This window comes from Chenopodium quinoa, unplaced genomic scaffold (genome assembly GCF_001683475.1).
Source record: "Chenopodium quinoa cultivar QQ74 unplaced genomic scaffold, ASM168347v1, whole genome shotgun sequence".
NCBI classification, from domain to species: domain Eukaryota; kingdom Viridiplantae; phylum Streptophyta; class Magnoliopsida; order Caryophyllales; family Amaranthaceae; genus Chenopodium; species Chenopodium quinoa.
This window is the reverse complement of record NW_018744582.1, coordinates 2,712,410-2,739,955: the sequence shown is the minus strand read 5'-3', so window position 1 is coordinate 2,739,955 and position 27,546 is coordinate 2,712,410. Positions and strand designations below refer to the sequence as shown.

Sequence of the window (27,546 nt, the reverse complement as noted above, 5' to 3'; positions counted from 1 at the left end):
CATAATCTATTTTTTTAATTTATTAAAATCAATAACTACCTATTCCACTAAATTTAATTACTGTAAAAAAAATAAAAAAAAAAATCAATATATACCTATTCACTAAATTTCCCCCCTCCAACCAAAATAAGTACTCCATATTTTTAGTCGCATGGAAAATATATTTAAGTACTCCGTATTTTTTCGTGTATATCAAAAGTAGTACTCCCTCCGTCCTTTTATTAAGGACCTGTATTCCCTGTCAAAAAAAAAAAATGACCTGTGTTTCTTTTTTGGAAAATTAAAATTAAGGACTTATTTCTATTTTAAGGTTGTACTATTTGAGAATATTCTCCACTTTTTGATGAATTGTCATCACTTTTTTATACTAATAATGGTTTTTTACATCAATTTTCAACACTTTCTCTCTCCCTCTCTACAATTATTTCCAACCATTTTTTTTCCCTCTATCTCTCTAACCCCTATATGTACTTACGTACTTTCACTAACTTTCTTAATTTTCGTGAAAAAACTCAAATAGATTCTTGGACGGAGACAGTAATTTTTATTCGAAAAAATCTAACAAACAAACAATTGTTTTTGCATCATTCATTCATTTATTTCTTTCTTTTATTGAATGATGAAATTCCTTCCTTGAATGAGGTGGTATCTCAGTCAAGTGGACCAATCTCAGTTGTTTTAATTTTCATGTGAAATGATATTCCAATATCCAACAGCTAGGATGTGAGGTTATGCTCAAATTCTTTGCCTTCATCTTTTCTTTCTCACATAAATATCTGTTTTTTTGTCTTTATTAAAATTTTAAAAAAATCTGCTTGTCACCCAATAATTTAGACTAAAAAAGAAAAGAAAAAAAAAAGGTCGAAATCATACTTATACAGGTAAAAAAAAAAATTAGTTGAGCAACCAAATTCGAATTTCAATTTCATGTCACAATCATGCTACTCTGAATTGGTAATTTTCTGGGAATTCTTGGCGCTCACCAGATTTTTTTAAGGTTCAATTTCTTCTTTTTTCTTATGTTCATACCCATTTGATAAATCTGCTGCAATTTAGCAAAAATATCAATTTTGGTCCCGTTATTTCTGCTTTTTTTCTTTGATAAATTGAGGTTATATATTGATTTAGATCTTGTTTATTGCATCAATTTGGGTATTTTTTGCTTCTAGGTTTTGATTGAGCATTTAATTGGTCTATGCCCAGATGAATTTTTGATGAAATAATTGATTTTTAGTTGAAGTATTTTAATTATAGGGCTGAAAATTTTGTTATGTGGAAATAACTATGATTATTTAGTGTTGCCAAGCTTAATTTGAGGTAAAGGGGGCTTATATTTTGGTCTGAAAATGGCTAAAAGTGAGGTGTTAATTGAGAAGGAGGAAATAGAAGAAGCTAGGGTTCCTAAATCAAAGACACCTAGCCCTCTTCAATGCTCAACACCTTCTAAAGAGAAGGAAATTGATGGGATTCCTAAAAATAAGACATATGCCCTTTTGAGTAGACCATCAAGCAAATTCTGGGAGATTGCTCAATGGAAAGATGAGGCTTCTCGAGCTGTATCGAGTCCTAGTAACAATAGTTTACGAGGACGAATAAGCGAGTTGGCTCACAAAATTGATTGGGAGTCTTTGAAGAAAACTTGTAGAGAGTGGTTTAAGAACCCTATGAACTTGGCTTTGTTTGTATGGATAGTTTGTGTTGCTGTTTCCGGGGCGATTTTGTTTCTGGTAATGACTGGAATGCTAAATGGTGCCCTGCCGAAGAAGTCTCAGAGAAACGCGTGGTTTGAAGTCAATAATCAAATCCTTAATGCGCTTTTTACACTCATGTGTTTGTATCAACACCCTCAAAGATTCTATCACCTGGCATTACTATTGAGATGGAATCCACAAGATATATCTAAGCTGAGAAATATTTACTGTAAGAATGGTACTTACAAGCCCCATGAATGGGCACATATGCTAGTTGTTATTCTGTTGCTTCATTTGAATTGTTTTGCTCAGTATGGCCTTTGTGGTCTTAACGTGGGATACAAACGATCTGAGCGGCCTGTACTTGGAGTTGCAGTTTGTATCTCAGTTGCCATAGCTGCACCAGCTATAGCAGGTGTTTACATGATTCTTAGCCCCTTAGGAAAGGAGTATGGATATGATCAAACTGTGGATGAGGAAGCCCAGGTTCCTATGACTGCAGCAAATGGAAGTTTGAATGGTTTAAGGTCAAATTCGCTAGAGAAGAGGCGGTCCTTTGTGGTGAGAGAAGATGGGAAGATTGTTGAGAATCAACCAACATGGAGAGGAGGAATTTTTGATCTGTGGGATGATATTTCTGTAGCCTATCTCTCACTATTTTGCAGCTTCTGTGTTTTTGGATGGAACATGGAGAGGTTAGGATTTGGAAACATGTATGTTCATATTGCAACTTTCATCTTGTTTTGCTCTGCCCCGTTTTGGATTTTCAATTTGGCTGGCCTCAATGTTGATAATGATACTGTCAGGCAGGCTTTAGGACTTACTGGGTTTGTACTTTGTGGCCTCGGTTTACTCTATGGTGGGTATTGGAGGATCCGGATGAGGAAGAGGTTTAATCTGTCTGGCTATACATCTTGTTGTGGGAAACCTGCTGTTTCGGATTGCTTTCTGTGGTTATGCTGTTGTTGGTGCTCACTTGCTCAGGAAGTGCGAACCGCAAATTTCTATGATATTGCTGAAGACAAGTTGTGCAGGAAACAAGACGATGGAGATGACGAGCTGGGGAGTTCTCATCTACCATGCAAAGATGGTGGTATGACAAACAACAGCAATTCAGACTCAAGCTCTCGTGTGATTCAATCTGTTGACACTGTAATCACAACAGCTAATCCCACTTCAGAAAGGGCAGAAGATGCCTCGCTGAAGGAAGGTATGTCGAAACCCATGACACCTCCATTTCCCCTAATGATCGACAGAGAAGGCAATTAGCCTGGTCATTTTCACAATTGTAAAGAGATGCAATGTAATATGGTTGAGGTATGAGCTTTGTTATGTAATTAACAATTTAACATGCATTTTCAGTATAAACTTGAGATGGAATCACAATTTTGTGTTAAAAGACCTCAAAAATGCTTTGTGTGAATTCTGTATTTATCCCATTTCTTGAGTCTCTGCTTGTTACCATAAATTTGAAATCATGCTGCATAAATTAACAAACAATTTGAGATTGAGATTGCATAATACAGCAAATTCCCATTATGTGGGAATGCTGGAATGGTTTATGTAATAGTAATGTAGGTGTATCTTACTTTTGGGGTGCATTAAATCTGTATTTTCTAGTTTCTACTGAGTGTTAAGCTAGACTGGGAGGGAGGTACTATCTGGTGTAAAGGACTGGTAAATTATTAGTATCTGATGCCAAGGGCTAGGAATCACAGTGGTCAGTGGGCATTTTTAAACTGCGGATTAAGCTTCGTTATGATGCTATTATGGTCTTGCAATTGAGATCCATAGCTCGTTGCTTAATGGATTGGTTTAGTATATTTGGTATAACTGTGAAGTTGTTGAAACTAGAGACAACAAAAACAGCAAATTTAGGCAAGGTTTATCGTAGAATCATGAACATAATTTCTCAGACTAACATCTTTGCGCCACTGCTGTGACGCTTCTGTAGATTAATTTTCCTCGCAGTTGCAACCATAAGCTGAAGGGAAATGGTTATAGTTTTCACACTTAAGAGTGCCAAAATCACTTCCCTAAGCTGAAGGCTGAAGCAAGTTTAAGTGTTTAAGTATGGCACCACTCAAACTTGCCTGTCGCCTTCATCGACACTTTGATACTTTGTTACTTTATCATTGCTTACACTCAATATGAAAATGTAAGTGTATAAAGTCTCAAATGAGAGGGTTGTCACAACAAGTGTGTAAACTTTATCATTTCTTCTGGAATAATCTAAAGCGTCGCAAAATAAGTTTGTGTGGAATTATCTCGCCATAAGACTTGGTCCAATAAAAAGAATTTGTGGAGTTTTTTCTTTTTCTTCCCTTATACGGAGTTTTTTCTTTTACTTACCTTGAGTCACCTCCAACTAGGTGCTAACAATATCCAGCTACTTAGACATCGCTATTACGCCTATAGGCAATCTTGTGCAGTCTTATTCATGAATCATGAACTAGTCACGAGCTCATTACTGGTGAATAGGTTGTTAGTGATAGCATACCATGTTAAGGAGAAAACTAGTTATTGTAAAGGGTTTGTTCAAACAAAATATTGATTCGGCCCAAGGCCCTTTTCTAATAGGCTTTGGAACTGAGCGTAAGAGCGGTGATTGATAATTAATACTCCCTCCGTTTTTTTTTAAATATGTTGCATAGCGTTAACTTTTTTACCATGTGTTATCATGTCTCTCTCTTCCCTAAAACCCCATTCAAAATAATTTATTATCACTCTCTATCACGGTCTCCATTTAAAAATATTTTAAAAAGTAGTCACTCTCACATACTATCTCTTTCATGGTCTCCTATCAATCATCAACTTGACCACTTGTATAATATAATATTAAAGCTAATAAACTCTCCCAAAACTCCGTTTAAATGTAAGCGATGCATTTAAATAATAAACGGTGGGAGCACTATGAGTACTAATTCTCTAGGATCGGTTCTCTTAAGAATGATTCATCCCAAAGTTGGTCCAATCTGATCCATTTCATTTTTTAGTGCACATCGATTATTGAACATACCTAATTAGAGGTGTTATCAACTAAATCAAATTCGAATTTCGAGTTGTATGGATACAATAAGTTAGTATGACTCAAATTTAAAATAAATTCGATCCAATCTAACCAGATCCACACCCTGGAATTAAAACCTGATCATACTCATATATGTTAATGCACTTTGTATATATCCACCTTTTCAATGTTTTCTTTCAAGGTTCAATAAAAGATGTGAAAGAGTGGCTCTCAATTTAAGATCAATGGATCATCATTGTCCATATATAGCATGACATTTCCAATACCAATAAACGTGGTAAAGCTAAATAGGCAGCACCTCACACAAATGCAGCTAATGTTAAGGCTACGTAGATTGAATTAGTCAATTCACAAACAGCTCACACTGTCGCACGCCTCAATAATGGAAAATTGACAAAATATGTAAGTATGTTAGATATTCTCTCTATCTTCTTCATTATTGCTACTATTTATATTCTCTCACCAAAACCCATATATACAAACACATTCTAAATGACAACCTGTTCCGCGTACCAAGGATTTGGGAGCCTGTAACTTGCCTTCTTCCAATCTTGCCTTTTGTGTAAAAACAAAAATACATTGTATTATGTATCAACTAGGATGTTCTCGTGCCACCATGTTAATATACGGGATATATTTTTCGTAAAGTTAAAACAATTTTAAGTAGTTATTGATTGAGAAAATTAGTAGAGTGGATAGTATATGAGAGAGATGTATGTATATATACGAGTAATTTCATTATTGAGTGTCAGGAGAATTATGATTAAAAGTTGTAGAAGCAACTCTTATATTATTGTGTAAGGTATCATAATTTTTTTTTTCCCCTATATAAGACATGCACTACATATTTGTTTCCCCAGTTATACCCTACACTTTTTCTCTTCCTTTGTAATTTATGGCAAATGGATAATGTCACCCTACCATATGTAATAAGCTTCACCCTCTTATCCATTTAGTTGGTGTTCTATTAACCTAATTTGTACGTGTATGAACTTAAATCTAAAATTTATTTTTCCTAAACTAACCTTATTTGAACATATTTTTCTTAAGATAAGTGAAAATAAGACAAATAGAACGAGTTGAAGCCTAATTAATTATAAGTCCCTCATTATATACTGATTTTTATTGAATTGAAATTATTTTTACTGAACAGAATTTTTTTTTTTTTTTGGAAACAAATCAATTAATTAATCAAAAGTCATACGGCATCTACTAATGAAATCTAAATCAACAGATACAAAAATTTGAATCAAATAAGGGTTTCCTTTATCAAAGTTACGATCGTTGAATTGATCTTGCATTGTGGTACATCTCTCGTACACATCGCTGGAATATACAGCCTTTTCGAAGAGACGATCTAACGATTTGTTGTAGCCGTAAGGATGATTTTCGTCTGATTCTCTTGAACGCCTTTGAAGATTTGACAACTGTTGCGATCCCGGACAACTCTTTACCAACGAACTGATAATCGGACAAAAGATGAGTACCTTTTTAATAAACTCTACCACACAAATAAACCCTATACAAAAACAAACAACTAAATTAACAAAAACTAACGACTCCACTATAGGGAGACACTCCACCATAGGGAGACGGACGAACATCTACACTACTCGTTTAGATTTATTGAAATCTAAATTGCAAAACTAAAGAAAAATAAGGGGAAAAAGTTCGGAAACAGTCTAATTTCCTCGAAAATTAGACTATTTCTGGCCTAAACTGCCAAAAAATTTAGAAAACCCAAGAAAAGAGGATCGGAGGAAAGAAATAAGAGATCAGTAGTTGAAAGGTGTAAATACTACTTCGATTTAACTGAAAATTTTTTTACTAAAGTGAAATTATTTTTACTGAAGTACTGATCTGAACTGAACTTATTTTTTAATGAATATTATTTTATTAAGGTGAAGTGAATAAGGCCTAAATTACTTTGGTCTTATAAATTTATAATCTTATCATATTTGAAAATTACTACACACTTGTTTTGAACTTTAAGCACTTAATCACACGATCTCAAGCTCATGGTCCTCTTTATTTTCGTCTTATTATTATCAGTCTCGAACTGATTGATTTGTTGATGTTATGTGTTGTCTGAATCATTCAACAAACAAATTACAAATGCCCCACCATTTAAAGGTTGGATGTTTACTTGGGTAACTTTTATACGGAGTATCTTAAATTATTTGTCATGCCACCATTAAAAACAAATGAAAAAAAATTAGTATACATTAATCAAATCCAACAAAAAAATTTGTATTAATTATGTGACAATTGACAAGCATTATGCGTTATCAATTATTTATAGGACTAAATTTGTGATGGAAACTAATTATGGCAACTGGCGGCCATAAGATCGATGGATGTTGTTTTGTTTTCACTTATATTGATTGATTTTACGCTAGATGCAATGTTTTAGATTTAGTAAAAATCTTCAGTTAATATTTGGCATGCATACGCCTTAGTGAAGCGTGGTGTGCGGCTCGTTTTATACTCTATTATGCACTTGAATGCACGATATTATAGAGTATAATCGAGTACGAGTAATACATTGATAAATGTGTACAGTTTAAATGAGAATTTTTAGAATCAGTGGAGTATGCATTTCATCACATCCAGGCCACACAAATGTTGGAATTGGATTTGGAACATAGCTTAATGATATTAGCAATCTAAATACCATTGATTAGTGGTTAATCTAGGCTCCAAAAGTCCAAAATTTTAGTGGTTAATCTAATCATCTTCTTTCCTCGTCTTTTACAGTAATGACGGTCCATAAAATCAACATAAAAAAGTAGCATTACATAAACTATAGCAAAGCCGTTACCACCTTTTTATTTAACCTCATATTTTATTATCCATATCTTCCATTACTTAGTTAATTAATTATGTTAAGCAGTGTTATTAGGTCCAATTACCAAGACAACTGTCATCTTATGCACCCTAAGATATGGGTGAAAGGTTATATAATATGCCGCCCAAGAAACAAAGGTTTATGATAATTTGGGGCCAATTGTAGCTCAAAGCTAAGTTATTATAGCTTTGACATTTAAGTTGTTATTAGATATTTTAATTTTTTAAATTAATATTATTAAGAGAGATGTTTATCATACTTTATTTACACTATCTTTCCATCTTCAAATAAAACTTTCATCTTCCAGTATCGCATATTTATTAGAAGAAGATTTTTTTTAAAAAAAAGTGGAATTTGGTAGATTAAAGGTGAGCATGTAAAACCATATTATAAAAGTGAAGTTAAAAAATGAAATTTGGTGTTTTTGAGGTGAATAAAATACTAATAGGGTGAAATGAAAATTTTCATTAATATGAGTAACTTTTGTAAGTGACACATGAGATTTTTAGTTGTGAAAAAATGATGCCATATACTCTATATGATAATGCATGTGAGTCAGGATCATGATTTATGATTCAAAATAAAGCTATGCTGAAATACAAGTAAACTTTATTGAATTAATCCAAACACAAGACAAAGTTTTGACTAGCATGTAAAGTTAGTTTTAAAAAACGTTCAAGGCACCTCCTTATATACTTAATGATAATTTTTTTTTTTTTTTTTTTTGTTTCACATTATATTATCTTGCTTTCATCTATGTCAATATGTATGAACCAATGTGTGTTAATATATTCCATTTTACTACCTCAACATCAATTTCTCACCTCAAATATAAAATCATTTGGAATCGTAAATTCGAAATTGCATATATTTTGAAACATATATACCTTAACAAGCCCTAAAGTAACATAATTAATCCTTAGATTTGCTCCTATGATTGAATTTATTTCCATTTTTTTTTTTTTTTGAAAGAATTTTTTTCCACCTAATATAAGTTTATAAGCTCAATAATTTTCAACTAACTTCGCTAAAAATTCAAAGCAATGCCCAATGAGAATGACTGAATCATCAGCAGTCAGCATGCAGCATTCTAGCTAGAGGCAGGTGCAATTTTATGCTTACAGACAAATTATGGCTTAGGTCATGAATCATTATTATTTATATACTCCATATTTTTTAATTTTTTTGACGGATACTATAAATATTATTGTATTCTTTTTGACACACTAATATTATTGTATTCTTAAGTGTATATTACCTCTAAATGATTTGGCTATTTGCGGAAAATTGGGACAAACTAACTGCTTAAAAGGGTCAATGTTCCATGCCTGATTATAAGACAAAACAGAGTATACTATCGGCTAATTTGGATTAGTAGCTTATGTCAATTTCTTTGAACATTGCTTCACTCAAACGGGTTACAATTGTATTGAAAATAGTCAACAAATTTTACTTCGTAAATAAAAAATACTTGTATGATACATGGAGACCTTAGATCTACATATAAGAAAACTTTGTCCATTATGCATGCGGAAATTTTCAATACAAGCTTGGCTCACTTGAATTGGTAAGGTTCTTACCTTAAATCCTAAAGGTCTGGATAGTCCTTGAAGATGCGAAATTCCTTACCCGACCTTTGTTTAGTTTTGAAGTGTTTAGGCCCGAAAATACTAAACCAAAAAATCGTGAGGGTTGATGGATGATCAGGATTTTTCCTTCTCCTTATTACCATAAAAAAAAAATGTTCCATATAATTAAAGATCAATCAAGCTTGTCTTACTTGGTAAGAAACTTATCTTAGATCCTAATGGTGTAATAAAAATCCTACCAAGTGACGGTACACTTGCTTAGAGGTGAGGAATCCTCGCTCTTTTCGTACCAGCTACGCGTTTCTTATGACCCTTAATTACCAGTTTACCACCATTGCCTCTAAAGTTAATTAGAGGACTAAATTAAACAATGATGAGTAGTTGTTGAATAATTATCATGATGATTGATGAGTGGTACAAACTTGATTTTAACTTCTTTCGGTTTTAATATCTTTAAATTGTCATAATTTAATCCCTGCCTTAATTACTGGTGATTGAGAATTAAACTTTCCAATAATGGAATATATAGGATGAATGCATGATTCATTAACACATATGCCACGCCGGTTTGTCATTAAAATTGAAACCCTCATATCTCATGGATGTTCAATTCGTTGTGTTAATCCAAATTTTCATTCCATCTCAAATACGATAATGATTATTTGAAATTAATATGATCCTTAGTAGTTAGACACGTTGTTTTAGGCTAAAAGTATTAGAAAAAATATTCATTTTTAACTCTTAGATATATATATCCATGTTTGATACAGTGACACTTCAATTTTAAATGAGTTTGATTATCAATAACATGAAAAAAGTAGAATGAAAAACTCATAAATATAACTAAGTTTATGTTATATTATCACTACCGTAGATAGCTATTCTGTTTTTGTTATTACGGTATATCTTTCAATCACTATTAATCATGGATTGTCAACCCTAAATATTAACAAATAAAACACTCTAAACATCGCGTATATCATACATTCAATAATAAATGGCAAGAAGCCATAAACAAAAATCTAGGAAGAATAAAGCTACTTTTAGAAGGAATTTAAGATATCATGTCCATAGCCACCTCCTAGTCTATTCCAAGTTAAACATGGCGCTTGAACATTTGTAAAGCCGTTTAAGAATCTATAATGTGTGCACTTGTTGATCCTCAATGGTTTATACTAGTGGTAATTAATTAATTAATTATAGTTTTAATGATGAAAATATAATTGTAATCCAAAAAGGGCAAGGATGATGTTAGTATCCTCCAATCTTTGTGGTTGATGTGTTTAGATTGCCACTAAGATAATGTTTATAAAGAGGGTACAACCTAGGAATTGAAAAGTGACAAAGAGTTAGGTTGAAGTGAGTTTGTTGATACTTGGAATGGTTGTCGCATGAATGGAGCCACCATCAAGATATTAACCTTTAAAAACCATTTTTTTATGTTTGGCAACAAAGGGAATGTTTTGACAATTCAGTTGAATCTTGCAAAGTTCAACGAGGGAATTTCAATCTAGCTTAGTGACCTTTTTATATTTAGATCTAGTCTACAATCTAATAACTATTGATAGTCCCATGGATAATATATTATCTCTTTAATATCGTATTTAGATGATAAAACTACCATATAATCTTGTGTGGAATATACTAATTACTCCGTGAGTTATGTCGTGTACGTGATTATATAATCTTGACAATTATATTGACTAATTGACTTTGTGTCATCCCAAATTGTTAAATGTTCTAAGACTTCTAACATCTCCATATAACAATGAATGAAGAGGCTAAGTTTTTGTATGTTCCCTTTTCTTGTCATTTTAATATACCCTTCATATATCTAAACATACTTTTATAAACTTATTAGACCCTGTAGACAATTACCAACAGTAAAAATAAAAATAAAGTATATATTTGTAGTTTTTGAAATGTATGTAAATTAAAATTCAATTTACATTATTTGCATTATGTGTTTAATGTCTCATCATCTGGGATCATTATGTACAACTCGATCTTCAGAATTTATTAATCTTAATAAAGGAATTACACTTTATAATTAAGTTAGGGCGTATTTAACAATAATTTTTGGACATGTTTTGATTACCCAACTCATACAGTAGTGTTTAGCATTGTTGTGGTGGATATGGTACCTTTTTAGCAAGTATCAATTACTGAACACCTTCAGCTTATTTGTGACCAATACCTCGTATAATATAACTACCAGTATACAATTACATCTACCACCGTAACTAACAAATAACAACTACTCATATTTATTATGACATCCAATTTTACCAAACACGTCCTTATGATAAATCAATAACCTTGTAACATGGAAACGGGACATGTATCTTACGAAGAGGAGAGAGATAGAGAGGAATAAAGGAAGGGACTCATATGATGATGAGAGGGAAAGCATATACAAATAAGAAATTGTTACAATATTTGTGAGACTTTTTAAAATGATAATTGTTACAATATTTGTGAGACTTTCTAAAATGATAATTATTGCAATATTTGTGAAACGAATGAAATGTATAGGTAGTATAATTTTTAACATAAACACAATAGACCCTGAAATAAGGCCTAGAGGCCTTACACCGATAGGCGATAGCTATACCCCAAAATAGCATATATAGCTAGTCTTACTAAGTTATGCATCCGAGGCAACTTCGATTCAATGCACATTCTAAACAAAATTAAATGCTTCACAAGAGTAATGGTTGAATAGTACACAAAAGAATTAAATTTACCTCTACCTCCACCTACAAAAACAACTCCAAAATACTGTTTCACCAAACAATACTCTCCCATATTTAGTACATTAATCTAATTCCAGTTTAAACTTGATCAAACCACTAAAAACTCGCAAATTAACCGTATGAAATCAACAAAATTCCCGCGGAAATAAAGAGTAACAATTAATATAATCCATTTTAACATCCAACCCCACACGTCAATCTCACTGTTAACCAATACTTTCATTCCACGTCATCCCATCCCTCATTTTCTCTCTCCTCCCCCTATAAATACCCTTCATCTCCCATTCTTTCCACCCAAATCACTTCCATTTCTCTCCTAATCCCATCTTTAAAAAAAAAAAAAAAAAAATCAAATCAAATTCCCAATAATCCCAAAATAAAAAAAATAACCTAGTTATTCGTAAAAAATTGAATCGAAAAACTCGTAAAAGGTAGTTGTTGACAAAGTTTAATAAAATATCACAAGAGCTGGCTATCATTAACCAAATAGCGCTGGAGGCTGCAAAACCAGCAAGCAGCAGCAACGAAGAAACAACCAACAAAAAAGTGGTTGTTTCACTTTATGAAGCCTTAGCCTCACGTGACGCTCACGAGGTTCAGAAACTTCTAGCATCTGATCTCGAGTGGTGGTTCCATGGTCCGCCATCCCACCAGTTTCTCATGCACCTTCTTACCGGTACTACTTCTGCTGACGCACAAGATTTATCCAATACTTTCCATTTTACCCCTCAGTCAATCGTAGCCTTTGGTTCTCTCGTTATCGCTGAGGGCTGCGATCACAACCGTTCGATCTCCTGGGTTCATGCTTGGACGGTTAATGATGGGATAATTACTCAGGTTAGAGAGTATTTTAACACCTCAGTTACTGTTACACGTGTCGGAAATCGTGCGCCTAAGAGTAATCTTGATCTCTCTGCTCCGCCGTCCGATCAGAATCAGATTACTGGTGGTCATCATCATCATTGTCAGCCTCTTTGGGAGAGTAGTCTTTCGGGTCGGGCCGGGAAGTCGGTTCCGGGTTTGGTTCTTGCTTTGTAACCGGGTTTGGTCGGGTCAGGTATGGGCTGAAGCTGAACGAGGAATGTATGGTTTCTGGGTGTTTTAAATTATATAATCAGGTTTTTCAAGAAGTGAAATTACTTTATTACCCTTTTGTGTACTTGTGGTTTTCTAGAAATGTCGTCGTCTTCGTCTTATTGCTATGTAATGGGTTTCTGTTCCTACTACTGTGTAATAAAAATAAAACTGTGTCGTTTTAATAATTTTTTTTGCTAATTCGACATTTACGCACGCATCGTGTGTATAACATAAATTTTAAATGGAAGATAAGGAAGGTTAAGTATGTAAAAGTAATGATAAAGGAATGAAGTTGAGAGTGAAATGATCTGAATGACTTAAAAAAGATCCTCAAAATTCCTAATCCAATTAGTTAAGCTTATGTCAGCTAAATGTTAATTGACGGGATCTTTGACAAAGCAGCCGTTGAGATGTTTATTTTTTTATATTTGGATTTTATTGGTTCCTCTTAACTATTGTCACACACTTACATCACCACTTTGATGTAAACTTATAAAGATAACGCATATTTTTACTGAGGTTCATCATTGAAATTTTATGAGTAAAATATAAACAGATTTCAACTTAAATTTCTTCGCATCAATAAGACAATCTTAGTGAGAATGAAGGGGTAATTGTTTAATTTGAATTGAACTACAACATTTTCTTGAAAAGGAACAGAGTCGAAGTTATATGGTTGGTATAAATGCACACATGAAACATTTTCAATTTTGTTGTGACCAGTCAGACAAGTTTACTCATTTTCTGGAAAGTGGATGCTCATAACAATTGCAACTTCACGAGGTATAGTTTTAAAGACAATGTGCACGTAAAAGAACAAAATGAGTTTTCTTCACGTGACTTCCTCTATTCCCATACATGTTATTTTGTTCAATTTACTATATAGTCAATTACTCATATATTCCATTTGCTTCGAAATACTCCTTTGTGCACATAATTTAATAAAGGGCAAAAGCTAACGAGACCTTAAATATATAAGGGTGAAATTAGAAATATGACAATTCAAGAACCGCCACTATTGACTTCCAATTCCCAACAATAGCTTAATTTGGATTGTACTAGTTTAGTAGTGGGTCAGTATATTGCTAGCTTCACCAATTAGCTAATGAGCAAGAAGTATCGACATCATACTCGAGCTTACTACGTTACTACTCGTAGTAGTACAGCATATATAGCGACCTAAAGTTAACGAGGCAGTTCAAAAAAGACCCACATTTTTAAGGCGTTTTGGGTTTTATGCTCAACTTGCTCCTTTATAAAATAGTTCCTGTTCTTTTATAATAACAACAGTTTGACTTTTATATTATTCATGTGTTTCGCTTAGACTAGCTTTAATGATTTATATTTAAGCAAAAATAAAGTCATGTGGGATCTTGTTAGATTTAAAGTTATTAAAATCGGGATTTTACTTTGAATCGAAAGGGACTCTCAGAATTAAATCGTAAAATCGTAAGATTCTACCGACATACATAATTAAGACGTCATATCTAAATTTAATTAAATATATTTAAATTATAATTTTGAAACCTAGTTATTGATAGAAAATAGTTGTTTACCCTTTAAGCAATCAATAATTGACAATAAATATTTATAAATAACTATATAAGCATGTTTTAAACTTGTAAGGATTTCGTTAATTATGAGAAATATGTAAAATCAGGTAAAATCGTAAATCGAATCGTGTAACATACATGAATCGTAAAATCATAAGTTTCTAAGATTTAAATCGGGATTTTAATAACAATGGTTAGATTCGTATTGATTTATACTATTTTAATATCAAGTGTTTATAATTTTTAAATATTGGTAATTAAAGATATTAGCGATTAAAATCATGCATCGTCAAGCGTGAAAAGAGAAGTGCTTTAACTATAAAAAAAACAGAGGAAGTACCAAGTAGAAAATAACTTGCTCGTTATTTATTCGTATACATCTTTTGTTTTCTTTTATGCAGTAGTTGAAATGTTTTGATTTTGAACATTATTTACATTCCTGTAGGTTACTATAACTTTTATTTGTAAAGTAAAATTAAAATGTAATGCTAGATTTGTTGATCTTAACGTTTACTTAATTTTAATCAAATGTTTATAATTTTTTACCTATAGATGATTGACAATACTAATAATTGTGTCAACTTAAATGGAATGAAAGAAGTACTTAGCCAAAAAAAAAAAAAAAAAAAAAAAAAAAAAGTACACTTATACTCTATTTGTTACGAGTATTAAAAATTGTTCATTCTTATTTGAACATTTTTGTGAGATAATTATCATGTACTACATAGAAAGAACTATTACAGACAAGAGAATTAAAGAAGTACGAGTACTACCTGCACTTTCCTAAAAAAAGTACTATAATGCATTTATTATTTGGATTACCTTCAAAAAAAAAAAAAAAAAGTTATGTGGATTAATCCCTATCTATTCATAAATTATTATTCATTACGGTTGCACTCCGAGTCTTCAATTTAGTTGAGCGTTGAGCAAAGGTTTCTACTTGCTTCATGCTCTTGATAAGAATAGGATTGTACAATCTCTATGTTAACCAATTTAGTAAGGGTAATAATGACATGGTGAAAAAAAAGTACTCCGTAATAAATTTATATGATATTTTTGTAAGAAAATACATGTACCAATGTCTATATATGTACTCAAATTTTCATTTTCGAGCATATAATAAAAGATAAAGAGAGAAGTTAAAGAGAATAGAAGTTAAGAGCATCCACAATGGTTTTAGCAAAGGGTTGCCACATCATTCTTTCTCAAGCTACATGATTTAAGCTACAAGGGCCTACAACCTCTGAAATGACAAGCTACTTTTTTTGTAATTTTATTATGTCCCACATGATGACATAAAATAAATAAATATATTAACAAATACATAAAATATATTAAACAAATAAATATAATTTATTAGCATTGGGCGGAGTGAAACTACATAGCTCTATAGTTTGGTTTAGCTACAAGAGGTTGTAGCTCCACAATGGCTAGCATGTATTTAGTAATTATTTAGAAATTACTAGCAGTCAGATCCTTATGTATAACTATTGTGGATGCTCTAAGTAATAGAGATAATTAGATAAGGGACATTCATATTGCCACTAACTCAATTTGGACTTAAGTGGATTAAAATGTACATGTAGCTTTTGTATTTTGGCCAGTGAAAGCTCTTTAATTCACTTACGCATGTGGACCCGAGTGTATAATAGACTTGTTGCGTTTAATGATTGTTGACTGAGCTGATTGGGATGGATTCTTGCTATCATTTGGCTGGCATACCTAAAGGTTAAGGAATGGGCTGCTTCAACTTGGGTTCCTAAGCAATAATAGTATAAGCACTCAACGTCAATACAATTTTCAAGCATGGCATATTATGTGATGCCGAAATGAATATCGGTATCATACTAATCAAACGACTCTCTACATTTATCAGTTATGATTTTGTTTTTTTTTTTGGCTTTGTTTAAATTTTAAAATTCCTTACACGTAAATAAAGTCATAAAGAAGGCATCGTCATCATGTATAAATATTATAAATATATATAACTTCATCAAAAGCGATACAAGATTTTATCAAAAGCAAAACACACAAAATCAAAACTTATTAAAGAAAAAATACTTGTAATTTAACTTTTTGGACTATCTAATAACTTATGATTAGGGTAACAGAATAATATAATTAAATCCCATTTAACATTATTTATTTTTTCCTTTAACGAGATCAGAGTACATATAATAACATTATGAATATAGACAAATTTCAATCCTATAAGATAAGGACACATCGTTATAGAAACCATATAATATTCAAAATAAAACACCTTGTTTCGAATTAAGAAATTGTATATAAGCATTACATAGTACTAACTCTACTAATTACTAAAGATGTTTATGTTCATTAGGCTCATCTCAAATACGAGCCATTAGTACGTGCTGTATTAAAATTGTCAAAAAGGCAGGCCAAACACGGCTTAAGCTCACTTGCCATTATGTCGTTTTTGCGTGTCTAATCCAAGCTAAACGGCACCCCAATTCAACTTGGCTCATGGCATATTACGCGTCATGCACTCATGCCTACCTTAACCCATACCATTTCTTGTGTTTTTCATTTTTAGACCATTCATGCCACGGACCAGCTCAATTCAATATCATCTTTACATATACTTGTAATAGTCGTAAATGAGTAGTTTTAGCATTGTGTAACCAATAATTTGCCATAAACTTATGAAAGCTAAGGCATGCACGTGTTAAAACCTCAATGAGCTGAGCTGTTCTAAGAAACACTTGCTACCACACGTGCGTACCATTCCATAACCACTCCTTTTTTAGACTTATGAATGTTTTTTTTTGAAAATGTGGACAGGATTTCCAATTTAAGTTTTTTATTATTTTATAATCTTTAAAAAATTGTTATTGGGACCCACTATGTTGTCTAGTTGCGGGTGCATGGTATTTTCATGCACCGTCCATTACATTATCCACACAAGCATTTTGATTATCAAGGCCAACTAAACCTACAATTATTGACTTTAAATAATGCTTTAATGTCTACAATATATCCACTTAATTTAACTTTATATACATTTTTTATTATATTTTTTATTTATATACCTCAATTTTTTATTTTTTTTTTATGGTATTAGCAATTGCTGTGTTGGACATCTTGATTAATCATGATTAACACTATGTTTAACAGCTAAATTGAATGATGTAACTTATTAATTAACCTAATTAAAAATTATTATTGATATGCAGAATCAAAAAGAATATGTGTGAATATTCTAGAAATTTGGTATTAGCCATCCCTTTGTTAGACAACTTAACCAGCCAAATCACTTTAATTATACAAGAATATATTTTATATACTAATGTATAGTAAGTACACATAGAATCAACAAGAATCTGCATGATTAATATTAATTTAACAATAACTTTGTACTTTTCTTGTATTTATATGATAATTTTGCATTAAAAAATGATTACCATTATAACAATGATTAGCACTATAATGATAAAAATAATAAAAATTGCTAAATTAATAAATGACCAACATAAAAATGTAGAATTTGACATATAGGAATACACATGCCGACCTAAAAATGTATAATGGGAGCCAAACATGTAATTGCAAAAGGCAGGTATTGATTAGAAGTTTAAATTATTAAGAATTTCCAAAGAGAGAAATAAACTCGTGATATTACTAGCAATATATTCCTTAAAAAAACAATTTGTTAATGACATTTTAACTTAAATAAATAAATGTTGACAATTGCTTCACAAAATGTAAATCCTCAATAATCAATACACAGTACAAGTAAGTTATGCATTCTAAATTATGAAGGAGATCTATTGTTTAAGACGGTATCAACTCATTAAAAATGATCGACTTGTTCATTTAAATACTCGTATTGCGACAATATAATTGGTTTGGACTTTATTTGAAAATGGCAAACATATTTAGAACTACGTAGTATTAATTTTGTGTGGATATGATAACAAGCTAGAAACATATTCTTATCAATAATAATGATCAAGGCATATTCTTATCACGTGGTAGATTCTTACAAGTATGATGTTCCTAACTTCCTAACATAGTAACATTTATATAGCAACCTAATTTTCATTCCAACGAATAAAGCATATGCAATGTATACGAATATTCTCCCTGTTTTTTTCCCTAGCAGCCTCTTTGGATGGTGTAAGGGTGTGTTCTTTACACTAAATTTATACTTATCTGAACTTATCGTATTTTATTTGAACTTACTAGACCTTATTAAAACTTATTTTAGCTGTAATTTGTACTTGGATAACCCTTATCATAACTTATTTTTCCTGAATTGAACTTATCTGAACTTATCTAAACTTATTACACCTGAAATAAGTGAAAATAAGATGAACAGAACATGCAATAACACTCCATTTCACTTTGATGAATTGCTCTTGTAAAAATAAAAATAAAAATAAAATCCTTTTTTTGTGTTCTTATTTATTTATTTATTTATTTTCTTTTTGTGAGTTAAAGATCAAAATTGAAACAACAAAATGAAATTGAAATATTAACAAATTAATTATCAAGCATAGTTGCTCACTTAATTTGCTATACATTGAATGTTATTCTTAAATCTTAATTGATGGAGTATATGATAACTGAATTAACTCATAAACTCACAAATTGACTAGAGGTGTCAAAACCGAACCGAACCGATCCGAAATAAAATCATTCGTAATCGATTCTATTTGACCTGAGAAATTCAGGATCCAAATCCGATCTGTAATCGACCTGAACTTAATCCGAATCCGAATTTAACCAGATCTGAACTTAATCCGACACCGATTTGACCAGACTTGAGCTCAACCCGAACCCGATATGATTCGACTTGAACTCAAACCGAACCGATTTGACCCGACTTGAACTCAACCCGATTCGAAAATGACCCGACAAATAACCGATTTAATCCGATCTATTTTAACCCGAACTGATAGATATTAACCCGACCTGATTTTAACTCGATCCGATTTTAACCTGACCATAATTTTAAAGCTAACCTATTATTGAGCTTTTTTTTTTCAAGTTCTTATACTACTATATATTTACAAATTTACTAATTATTAATAAGTTAAAAAGTCTAAAACTCTAACAAATATCTTATACAAATTGAATTAGTAATAAAGCAAACTAATAGTACTTGTAGCCTCATGAGATCAAACAATTGAAGAGTAGTGTTTCGGGGTTTTTTGATGTCCTGCGGGAGAGTTACAATTTCGAGACTGGAACCGGACGCCTGTACCTGCAAAACAAACGGATGCTCCGGATGATTGGAGATCCGCCTCCAACGGTCAAGTTAGTACTTGATTAAAGAGTAATTAATGCGGAAATGTAATTTAGTCTCTCTAGGTGAGAGTGTTAAATGTGCGTAATCCCCCTTAATGAGGATTAATGGGCATATTTATATTCCTTGGGATGCGTGCCAATACTAGGTTTAGGTTAAACCTAAGGCTGACTGGGCTTCCCAAAGATTGGGCCTTGTTGGCTGATTTATCCTTTTGGCATGAATGGACACGTGTCGTGTCGCAATTGGTCCACGGAGGACGAATATATGGTTGACACGTGGCAGGCTCCTATTGGCCCATGTGGCGGACACATGGCGGTACCTGACTGGTCCACTTGTCAGATGGTGATTGGTGGATAAAAATCCCCTAATCAAGTAGTACCTTAAAAAGAGGACATTCTTTTTTGTATATCACTATATGTGAGTATGTGACTATCATGTATCAATCTTCAGTCTATCACTAGTTCATTACTAATCATCTCACTTATGTACGTAGGTATGATAAGTCATCGATGATTATTCAATTTAAATTTGGCTCCAAGATAAATATTACACAAGAATTGATCGAATAAGAAAACTAATTCTTCGCATTTCGTAATAATTAACCACGCAATATGAGAAATGACACATGAATGACTTGATATCGACCCAATAATAAGGTAAAAATTCAATAATTACTCTAGTTTAAAAATGACCTTATTTGGATATTGAATTTGGTCACTCGACTAAAATCTAGACAAACACAGAAAGGATTTGAATCAGAATTGACCAAATATTGAACCAATCTTATCTTAATCAAACCGAACTTGACCAAATCGAAATCAACCCGACCCAAATTCATCCGACCCAAATTTAACCCGGTCAAACCTGTTTTGAATTTATCCGAACCGAACATGAACCCATCTGAAGTTGACCCGATCCATATCCGACCTGGACTCGATAGACCATGACCTGAATTTAATCCGACTCGAATTTGACCCGAACCGACCCGATCCGAGTTAAAAGAATAATTTTGACCCGAACATATCCGACCCAAACATATCTGACCCGAATAGACCCGACCTAAACTCCATCCGATTATCCGAATCGACACTTTTAAAATTCACAATGAGTGCAACATTCATTAAACATTCCAATGTTTCCAATGTTTACAAATATTCCCCCTACTTTTATTTTTTTGAAGCCAATATTCCCCCTACTTAATTAAGGTTTTATTGATAATATTATAAATATAATCATACTAGGTTATTAGTATAATAAAATATATCATGAAAGAGACTCAGCCTGCAATGAGATTTTGCAAATTTAACATGCCTTTGATGATCAATCACGTTGAAGAATAATTCTGATTCGTGATGGAAGAATATTAATCACCTTTATTAACTTTAATTTTAAGATAAGTATATTTTTTTCTACACCGCTTGCTTTACGATAAAAAGATTAAATATATCTACTAGTCCACTATATTATGTGAATGGATGGTTATGATGCATGGCAAAATTCGCAATTATGCTAAATTAAGTTTTTCCAAGACTTTTATTTACCGTGTCGCGGTGTAGGCGATCACTTATTAATAAAATGACGTTAATTAATCCTAAGATGACTTTTAGAACTCCGTATGTCTCATAAAATTCATCTATCTTATCTTAGAATTTGCGTATATTATTCTTTGTACCAATTCTTATCATAAACTGGTCGGTGAAGAATTTCAGGCCTAACACTTCCATTTTTTCTTACCTTGCAAAAATATCAAAGAGGACTACAAGAAGTCAACAGCCTAGAGGTTGCTTTTCTGAAGTAACATGAATTACTCCGTAATATATTGGATAAAAATTAAAACATCAATATGATAAACTACCCTTGAAAATCAGCAAATTATACAAGTAATTTTGGTCTAGTACGCGAAACAAACTGTTTGGGTCCAATTTAGTCCAATTGGGCCTAGACATTAAATGATCCAATTAAAAGCCCAAGGTCAAGGTTCATCTCTCCAATTGTGCTAAAGTCAAAGATCAGTCCTCATTGCAAGCCAATTGGGCTAAGGCCCAACTTCTCCATATATGCAAAGGTATAAAAACCATCAATATTACATTTGTACATTCATTCAAGCAAAGCCTCAAGCAATTAATTCTCTTGCATAGTGTTCTCTTTCTACACACTGTACTGACTTTAGCATCGGAGGGGCCTTCCTCGGCAACACCCTCGAGGCTAGTTTACGTGTGTTTACTGTGGAGGAAACCTTCGGCCCAACATTACTTGGATCGAATCTAGTCTTCTCCACTTCATCGGACCTTCGACAAGGTCCCATTGTTTTCACCCGAAACAATTTGGCGCCGTCTGTGGGGAGGACTTTCAAAAATCTTTAAGCCAAATTTCTAACCAAGATCATCTTGCAATAATCTTAGTAGCAATGGCTAAGAACCGCAAGAGCAAAGGCCTCCGTCAAGGAGCAGGCGAAAAGCCTAAAACCCCTACACCATCACCCTCGCCGGACCGGAACTCTCCCAAGGGTGCCAGCTCGGGGGAGGATCATACAGGGAGGATTCCCTTTCTCCCGTAATTCATAACTCTCATCATAGGCCGAGTCACTCTCGGTCTAGCAGGGGTGAGTCCGATCATAGGACACATTCAGTGCCCCAAAGCCAACCATCGACTGTGCGCTCTCATTCCCATACTCGGCCGAGGACCCCTTTGGCGGGGCCCAGCTCGGAGGAGGTGGCAAGAGCGCTGGCAGTGCTCATGGAGGCAATGAGGGCACAAAATATGCCACCACCTCGTGATCGAACTCCTCTGCATACCCGGCATCAACGGAGGAAGCTAGGCCATGATGGTGGGAAGCTTCCTTCCTCCCGGGAACTGGGAGAGTGGGAAGAGGATACCTGGAAAACTGAAAAAGAGAGGAAAAAGAACCCTCAATTTTTCAAAGGATCCTCATCCTCCCGACCAGAAACGCATAAGAGCAGCATCTCAGCTTCTCGGCCAGAATCTACTCACCGAGAACAACCTGAGACTGTTCGCCGAAGCGTCCTCGACTGACTCGGCGGCAAGGAACCGAGCGTGCACAGTCGCCTCTCGTTCCCCTGCGGCCGAGGCCCAGACTTCCCAGCCAGGGACGAAAACCACTCCTACCTCTCTAAGAGGGTGGAGCGCGGTCCCTTCGGCCAGGAACAAGGGCAAGGCCGTTATGCTACCCGCCAGTTCGCCATTCGAGCAATGGATACTGGAAGAGCACGTGCCCACGGTTAAAATACCGCCGCACATCACATATGACGGGACCTCGGATCCGAAGGACCACGTGGCCTCGTATGAGACTCATATGCATCTTTGCCCCAGATCCGAAGCGACTTGGTGCAAATATTTCCCAACCACTCTCAAGGGGGTCGCGCAAGCGTGGATCTCCAAGGGAGTAAAGCAAGGCTCCATAACAGGGTGGGATGATCTGTCCTCCAAATTTAGGAGCAAGTTTTCCACGGCAAACCGCCGAGAGAAGACTACTGCAGAACTCATGAGTCTGCAACAGGGGGAAACCGAAAGCCTCCGAGACTATCTGACCCGCTTCAGTAACGAGTCATCAAGCGTCTCTCAGCTGGACCAGGGGCTAGCCGTTTTTGCAATGCAGAATGGCCTTCAGCCCGGGAAGTTCCTAGACTTCATGGTCATGCATACCCCGCAGACCTTGGAGGAAGCTCTGAATGCCTCGGATAAGTTCATCCGAGCCGAAGAATGGAACAAAGCGAAAACCCAACCTCAATTCGGGGGAGGGAAACAAAAACAAATACCCTTGTCTGAAGGCCAAGGCCATAAGGCAAAGGGAAAGTCAAAGGCCTCGGAGCAATCTTCGGCCAGCGACCTAAAGAAGGAAAAATCTGCCTCATACACAGGCAGATACGAGTCCTACACTCCGCTCTCTCTTCCACGCGCCAAAATTTACAGCGTGACGAAGGAGGAGCAGAGTTACCGAAAGCCGAGACCACTCCCAGAGTGGTATCAGCGAAAAAATAAAAATCAGTGGTGCGAGTTCCACGAATCTCCGGGACACAACACTGAGGAGTGTATCCAACTGAAGGAGCAGATAGAGGACATGGTCCGGAAGGGATACTTGAAAAAATACATCGCGGATCACCGCGAGAAAAAAGAGTCCGAGAAGTCAGCAAAGGACTCTCGGCAAGACCTCGACTTCCCCCGGAAGAACAGTAAAAAGCCGGAGGGGAAATTCTCTCCGATCAATGTTATCTCGGGAGGAATATGCTCTCGGAGGGAGCACAAGCGACACCTTAGGGCTTTGACTCACCAGGTGAACAACGCTGACATTCAGTCTCCCCAATCGCCGGTGCCGAACATGACGTTCACAGCCGCCGACTGCCGGGGGGTAACGTTCCCTCACGAGGATCCGTTGGTGATCATCGCCACGGTGGCCAACCACGACGTCAGTAAGGTCCTTGTTGACGGTGGCAGCGGAGCAAACATTCTGTTCCGAAAGGCCTACAATCAAATCAAGCTGAAGCCCAAGCACCTTACGCCGGTACCCTACCCGGTATCCGGGTTCAACGGGGCTTCAACTTATCCAGATGGGAAGGTGACACTTCCTATCACCATCGGCTGCGATGAGGCAGCCAGGAACGTCATGATTGAATTTTTGGTCATTGACGCTCCTTCAGTGTACAACGTGATTTTGGGGAGACCCATAATTCATGAGATCCAAGGGGTAGTCTCAACTTATCATCAGCTGATGATTTACGTCTCAGACGCTGGCTTCCCCGAAAGGATACAGGGCAACCAAAAGGACGCCCGAAGGTGCAACTACCTCAAGCCATCCAGTAGTCGCCCAGATGACGACAAGGATGAGGAGGAGAAAGAAAAAGAAAGAGAGCCAAGCACAAAAAAGCCGAAAGGCCTAAGTGCTTCGGCCCAAGGATCTGTACCCAGAGGTAAAGGGCCCGAAAGGGAAAAGGCTAGCTCTTCAGCTGAACAGCAAGACTCAGAGAGCCAGCCGAAGAACAAAAAGACTGGGACACCTGCTGACATAGGCAGCAGGCCAGATTCTGAAGAGTCCAGTCCATCAGCAATGGACATGGACCAACAGACTGAAACAGTTGAGTTGGCCGAAGGAGACGTTGAGAAATGTGTAACAATCGGGATGGACCTTGATCCGAACACCCGTTGTGAACTTATTCAGCTCCTTCGGGACAACAGAGATGTGTTTGCTTTCTCGGCAGCTGATATGCCCGGGATAAGTCCAGACCTCATCTCCCATAAGCTTAATGTTGACCCAACGTGTCGACCAATTAAGCAAAAGAAGCGGAATTACTCCGCTAATAAGAACCGAGACATCGCAGCCGAGGTCAAAAAATTGCTAGAGGCAGGCTTCATCGAGCCTTGCCAATATCCAGAATGGCTGGCAAATGTGGTGATGGTTCAGAAGGCCAATGGTACCTGGAGGATGTGCGTTGACTTCACGGACCTAAATAAGGCTTGTCCGAAGGATTTCTATCCCTTGTCGAGGATCGATCAGCTAGTCGATTCGACAAGTGGCCATGCCTTGCTTAGTTTCATGGACGCATTCTCGGGGTATCATCAGATCTTCATGCACCCCGACGATCGAGCAAAGACGACATTCGTCACGAACGCTGGGGTGTACAATTACAAAATGATGCCCTTCGGATTGAAAAATGCGGGGGCAACCTATCAAAGGCTGGTGGATCAAGTTTTTGCCGATCAAAAGGGCCGAAACATGGAAGTCTATGTCGACGATTCAATCGTCAAAAGCAAAAAATCTGAGGACCATGTTAAGGACCTGGCTGAAACTTTCGCCACCTTAAGAAAGCATCAAATGAAGTTGAATCCGAAGAAGTGTGTCTTAGGCGTGAAGTCAGGGAAATTCCTTGGGTTCATAGTCAGCAAAAGGGGGATTGATGCCAATCCCTCCAAAGTCAAAGCAGCGCTCGACCTTCCTGAGCCGAAAACAAAGCGGGATGTTCAGCGGATCACCGGAAGAATGGCAGCCCTCTCGAGGTTCATTTCCAGAGCTTCGGATAAGGGGTTACCTTTCTTCAAAGCCCTGAAACTCCCGAAAACAAAAGAGCTCGTTTGGGAGGAAGAGCAAAAAGACGCCTTTAAACAGCTTCGGGAGCATCTGGCTCAACTCCCAACGCTGGCTAGCCCAGCAGAAGGAGAAATTTTGTACCTGTATGTGGTCGTTAGCCCAGCCACCATCAGTGCAGTACTGCTGAAGGAAGAAAGCAAAAGTCAGCAACCGATCTACTTTGTCAGTCATACACTGACGGATGCCGAGACTCGCTACCCTCTACTCGAGAAAGTCGCTTTCGCGGTAGTAGTAGCTGCTCGGAAGCTGAGGCCCTATTTTGACTGCCATCAGATAGTGGTCTTAACTGATCAGCCGTTGGAAAAAGTTCTCGGCAAGGTTGAAAAATATGGTAGGCTAGCCAAGTGGGCTTTTGAGCTCACCGAATTCAGCATCAGCTACCGTCCGAGGGCTACCATTAAGGCTCAAGCTCTAGCGGATTTCTTGGCCGAATGCTCATACCAAGAAGCGCTAGACAATGAAAAGAAAGTCTGGACCGTGTTTACGGATGGATCTTCCACCGAAAACGGTTCGGGGGCAGGAGTAGTGATAACTTCTCCCGAAGGCAAATCCTTCGAGTATGCACTAAAATTTTCTTTTAAGGCCTCGAACAACGAAGCCGAATATGAGGCAGCAATCGCCTGCCTAGAATTGTGCATCTCCCTGGAAGCCGATCATGTCTGCCTGAAAATAGACTCTCAGCTAGTTGCATATCAGATTAGCGGCAGCTACGAGGCCAAAGAGCCCTCCATGATAGCTTATCTTGCCAAGACTAAGTCAGTCATTGCAGAGCTGAAAACTTTTGAGGTTCAGCTGATCCCAAGGGGTCAGAATACTCAAGCCGATGCACTCTCCAAACTTGCCAGTTCAACTCTTACCGAGCTGAACAGATCTGTATATGTAGAAGTGCGTCGAGAGAGAAGTGTCGACGAAGCACCTGAAGTGTGCTGCGCTGACCCAGAGCCTAGTTGGATGGACCCCATCCTAGCTTTCAAACTTCGGGGAGAAACTCCCGAAGATAAAGCTTTGGCCTCCAAGATGAAGAGAACCAGCTCAAGGTTCATTGTCTTCAGGGGGGAACTTCTGAAAAAGTCCTTCTCAGCCCCATTGCTGAAATGCGTGGGACCAACAGATGCAGATTATATCCTACGGGAGATTCACCTCGGCATCTGTGGGAACCACATTGGGGGAAGGACCTTAGCCCACAAGGCATTGAGGGCTGGATATTACTGGCCCACCATGATCGCAGATGCTAAGGAGTTGGTCCGAAAATGCGAAAAATGTCAAAAATACGCTCCAGTTATCCATCAGCCAGCAAGGGATCTTCAGCCGATCCTTAATCCACTCCCGTTTGCCCAATGGGGACTGGATATACTAGGACCATTTCCAGAGGCTGTGTACCAGAAAAAATGGCTTATAGTTGGTGTTGACTACTTCAGTAAATGGATCGAGGCCGAAGCAGCCTCGAACATTACAGAGCAAACTGTCAGAAAATTTATCTGGCAGAATATCATCACTCGTTTTGGCATCCCGAGAGTATTTGTCTTCAATCATGGGAGGCAATTTGATAACTTACCACTGAAGCGGTATACAGATCAGTTCGGCATCAAACTGGCATATTCAGCGGTATGCCACCCGCAAAGTAAC

The 27,546-nt window shown here is 36.0% G+C and overlaps 1 protein-coding gene across 1 annotated transcript; it reads left to right on the top strand.

Moving 5' to 3' along the window:
- The first annotated feature begins 643 nt into the window (after nt 1–643).
- On the top strand, nt 644–3,138 carry LOC110699358. Its single transcript, XM_021876881.1, has 2 exons — nt 644–997; nt 1,255–3,138. The coding sequence occupies exon 2, from the start codon at nt 1,347–1,349 to the stop codon at nt 2,958–2,960; it is 1,614 nt and encodes a 537-aa protein (XP_021732573.1). The 5' UTR covers nt 644–997; nt 1,255–1,346; the 3' UTR covers nt 2,961–3,138.
- The last annotated feature ends 24,408 nt before the right edge of the window (nt 3,139–27,546 follow it).

Excerpts from the sequence above, each read along its gene's own strand:
- LOC110699358 (XM_021876881.1), top strand. The coding sequence starts at position 1,347 with ATGGCTAAAAGTGAGGTGTTAATTGAGAAGGAGGAAATAGAAGAAGCT.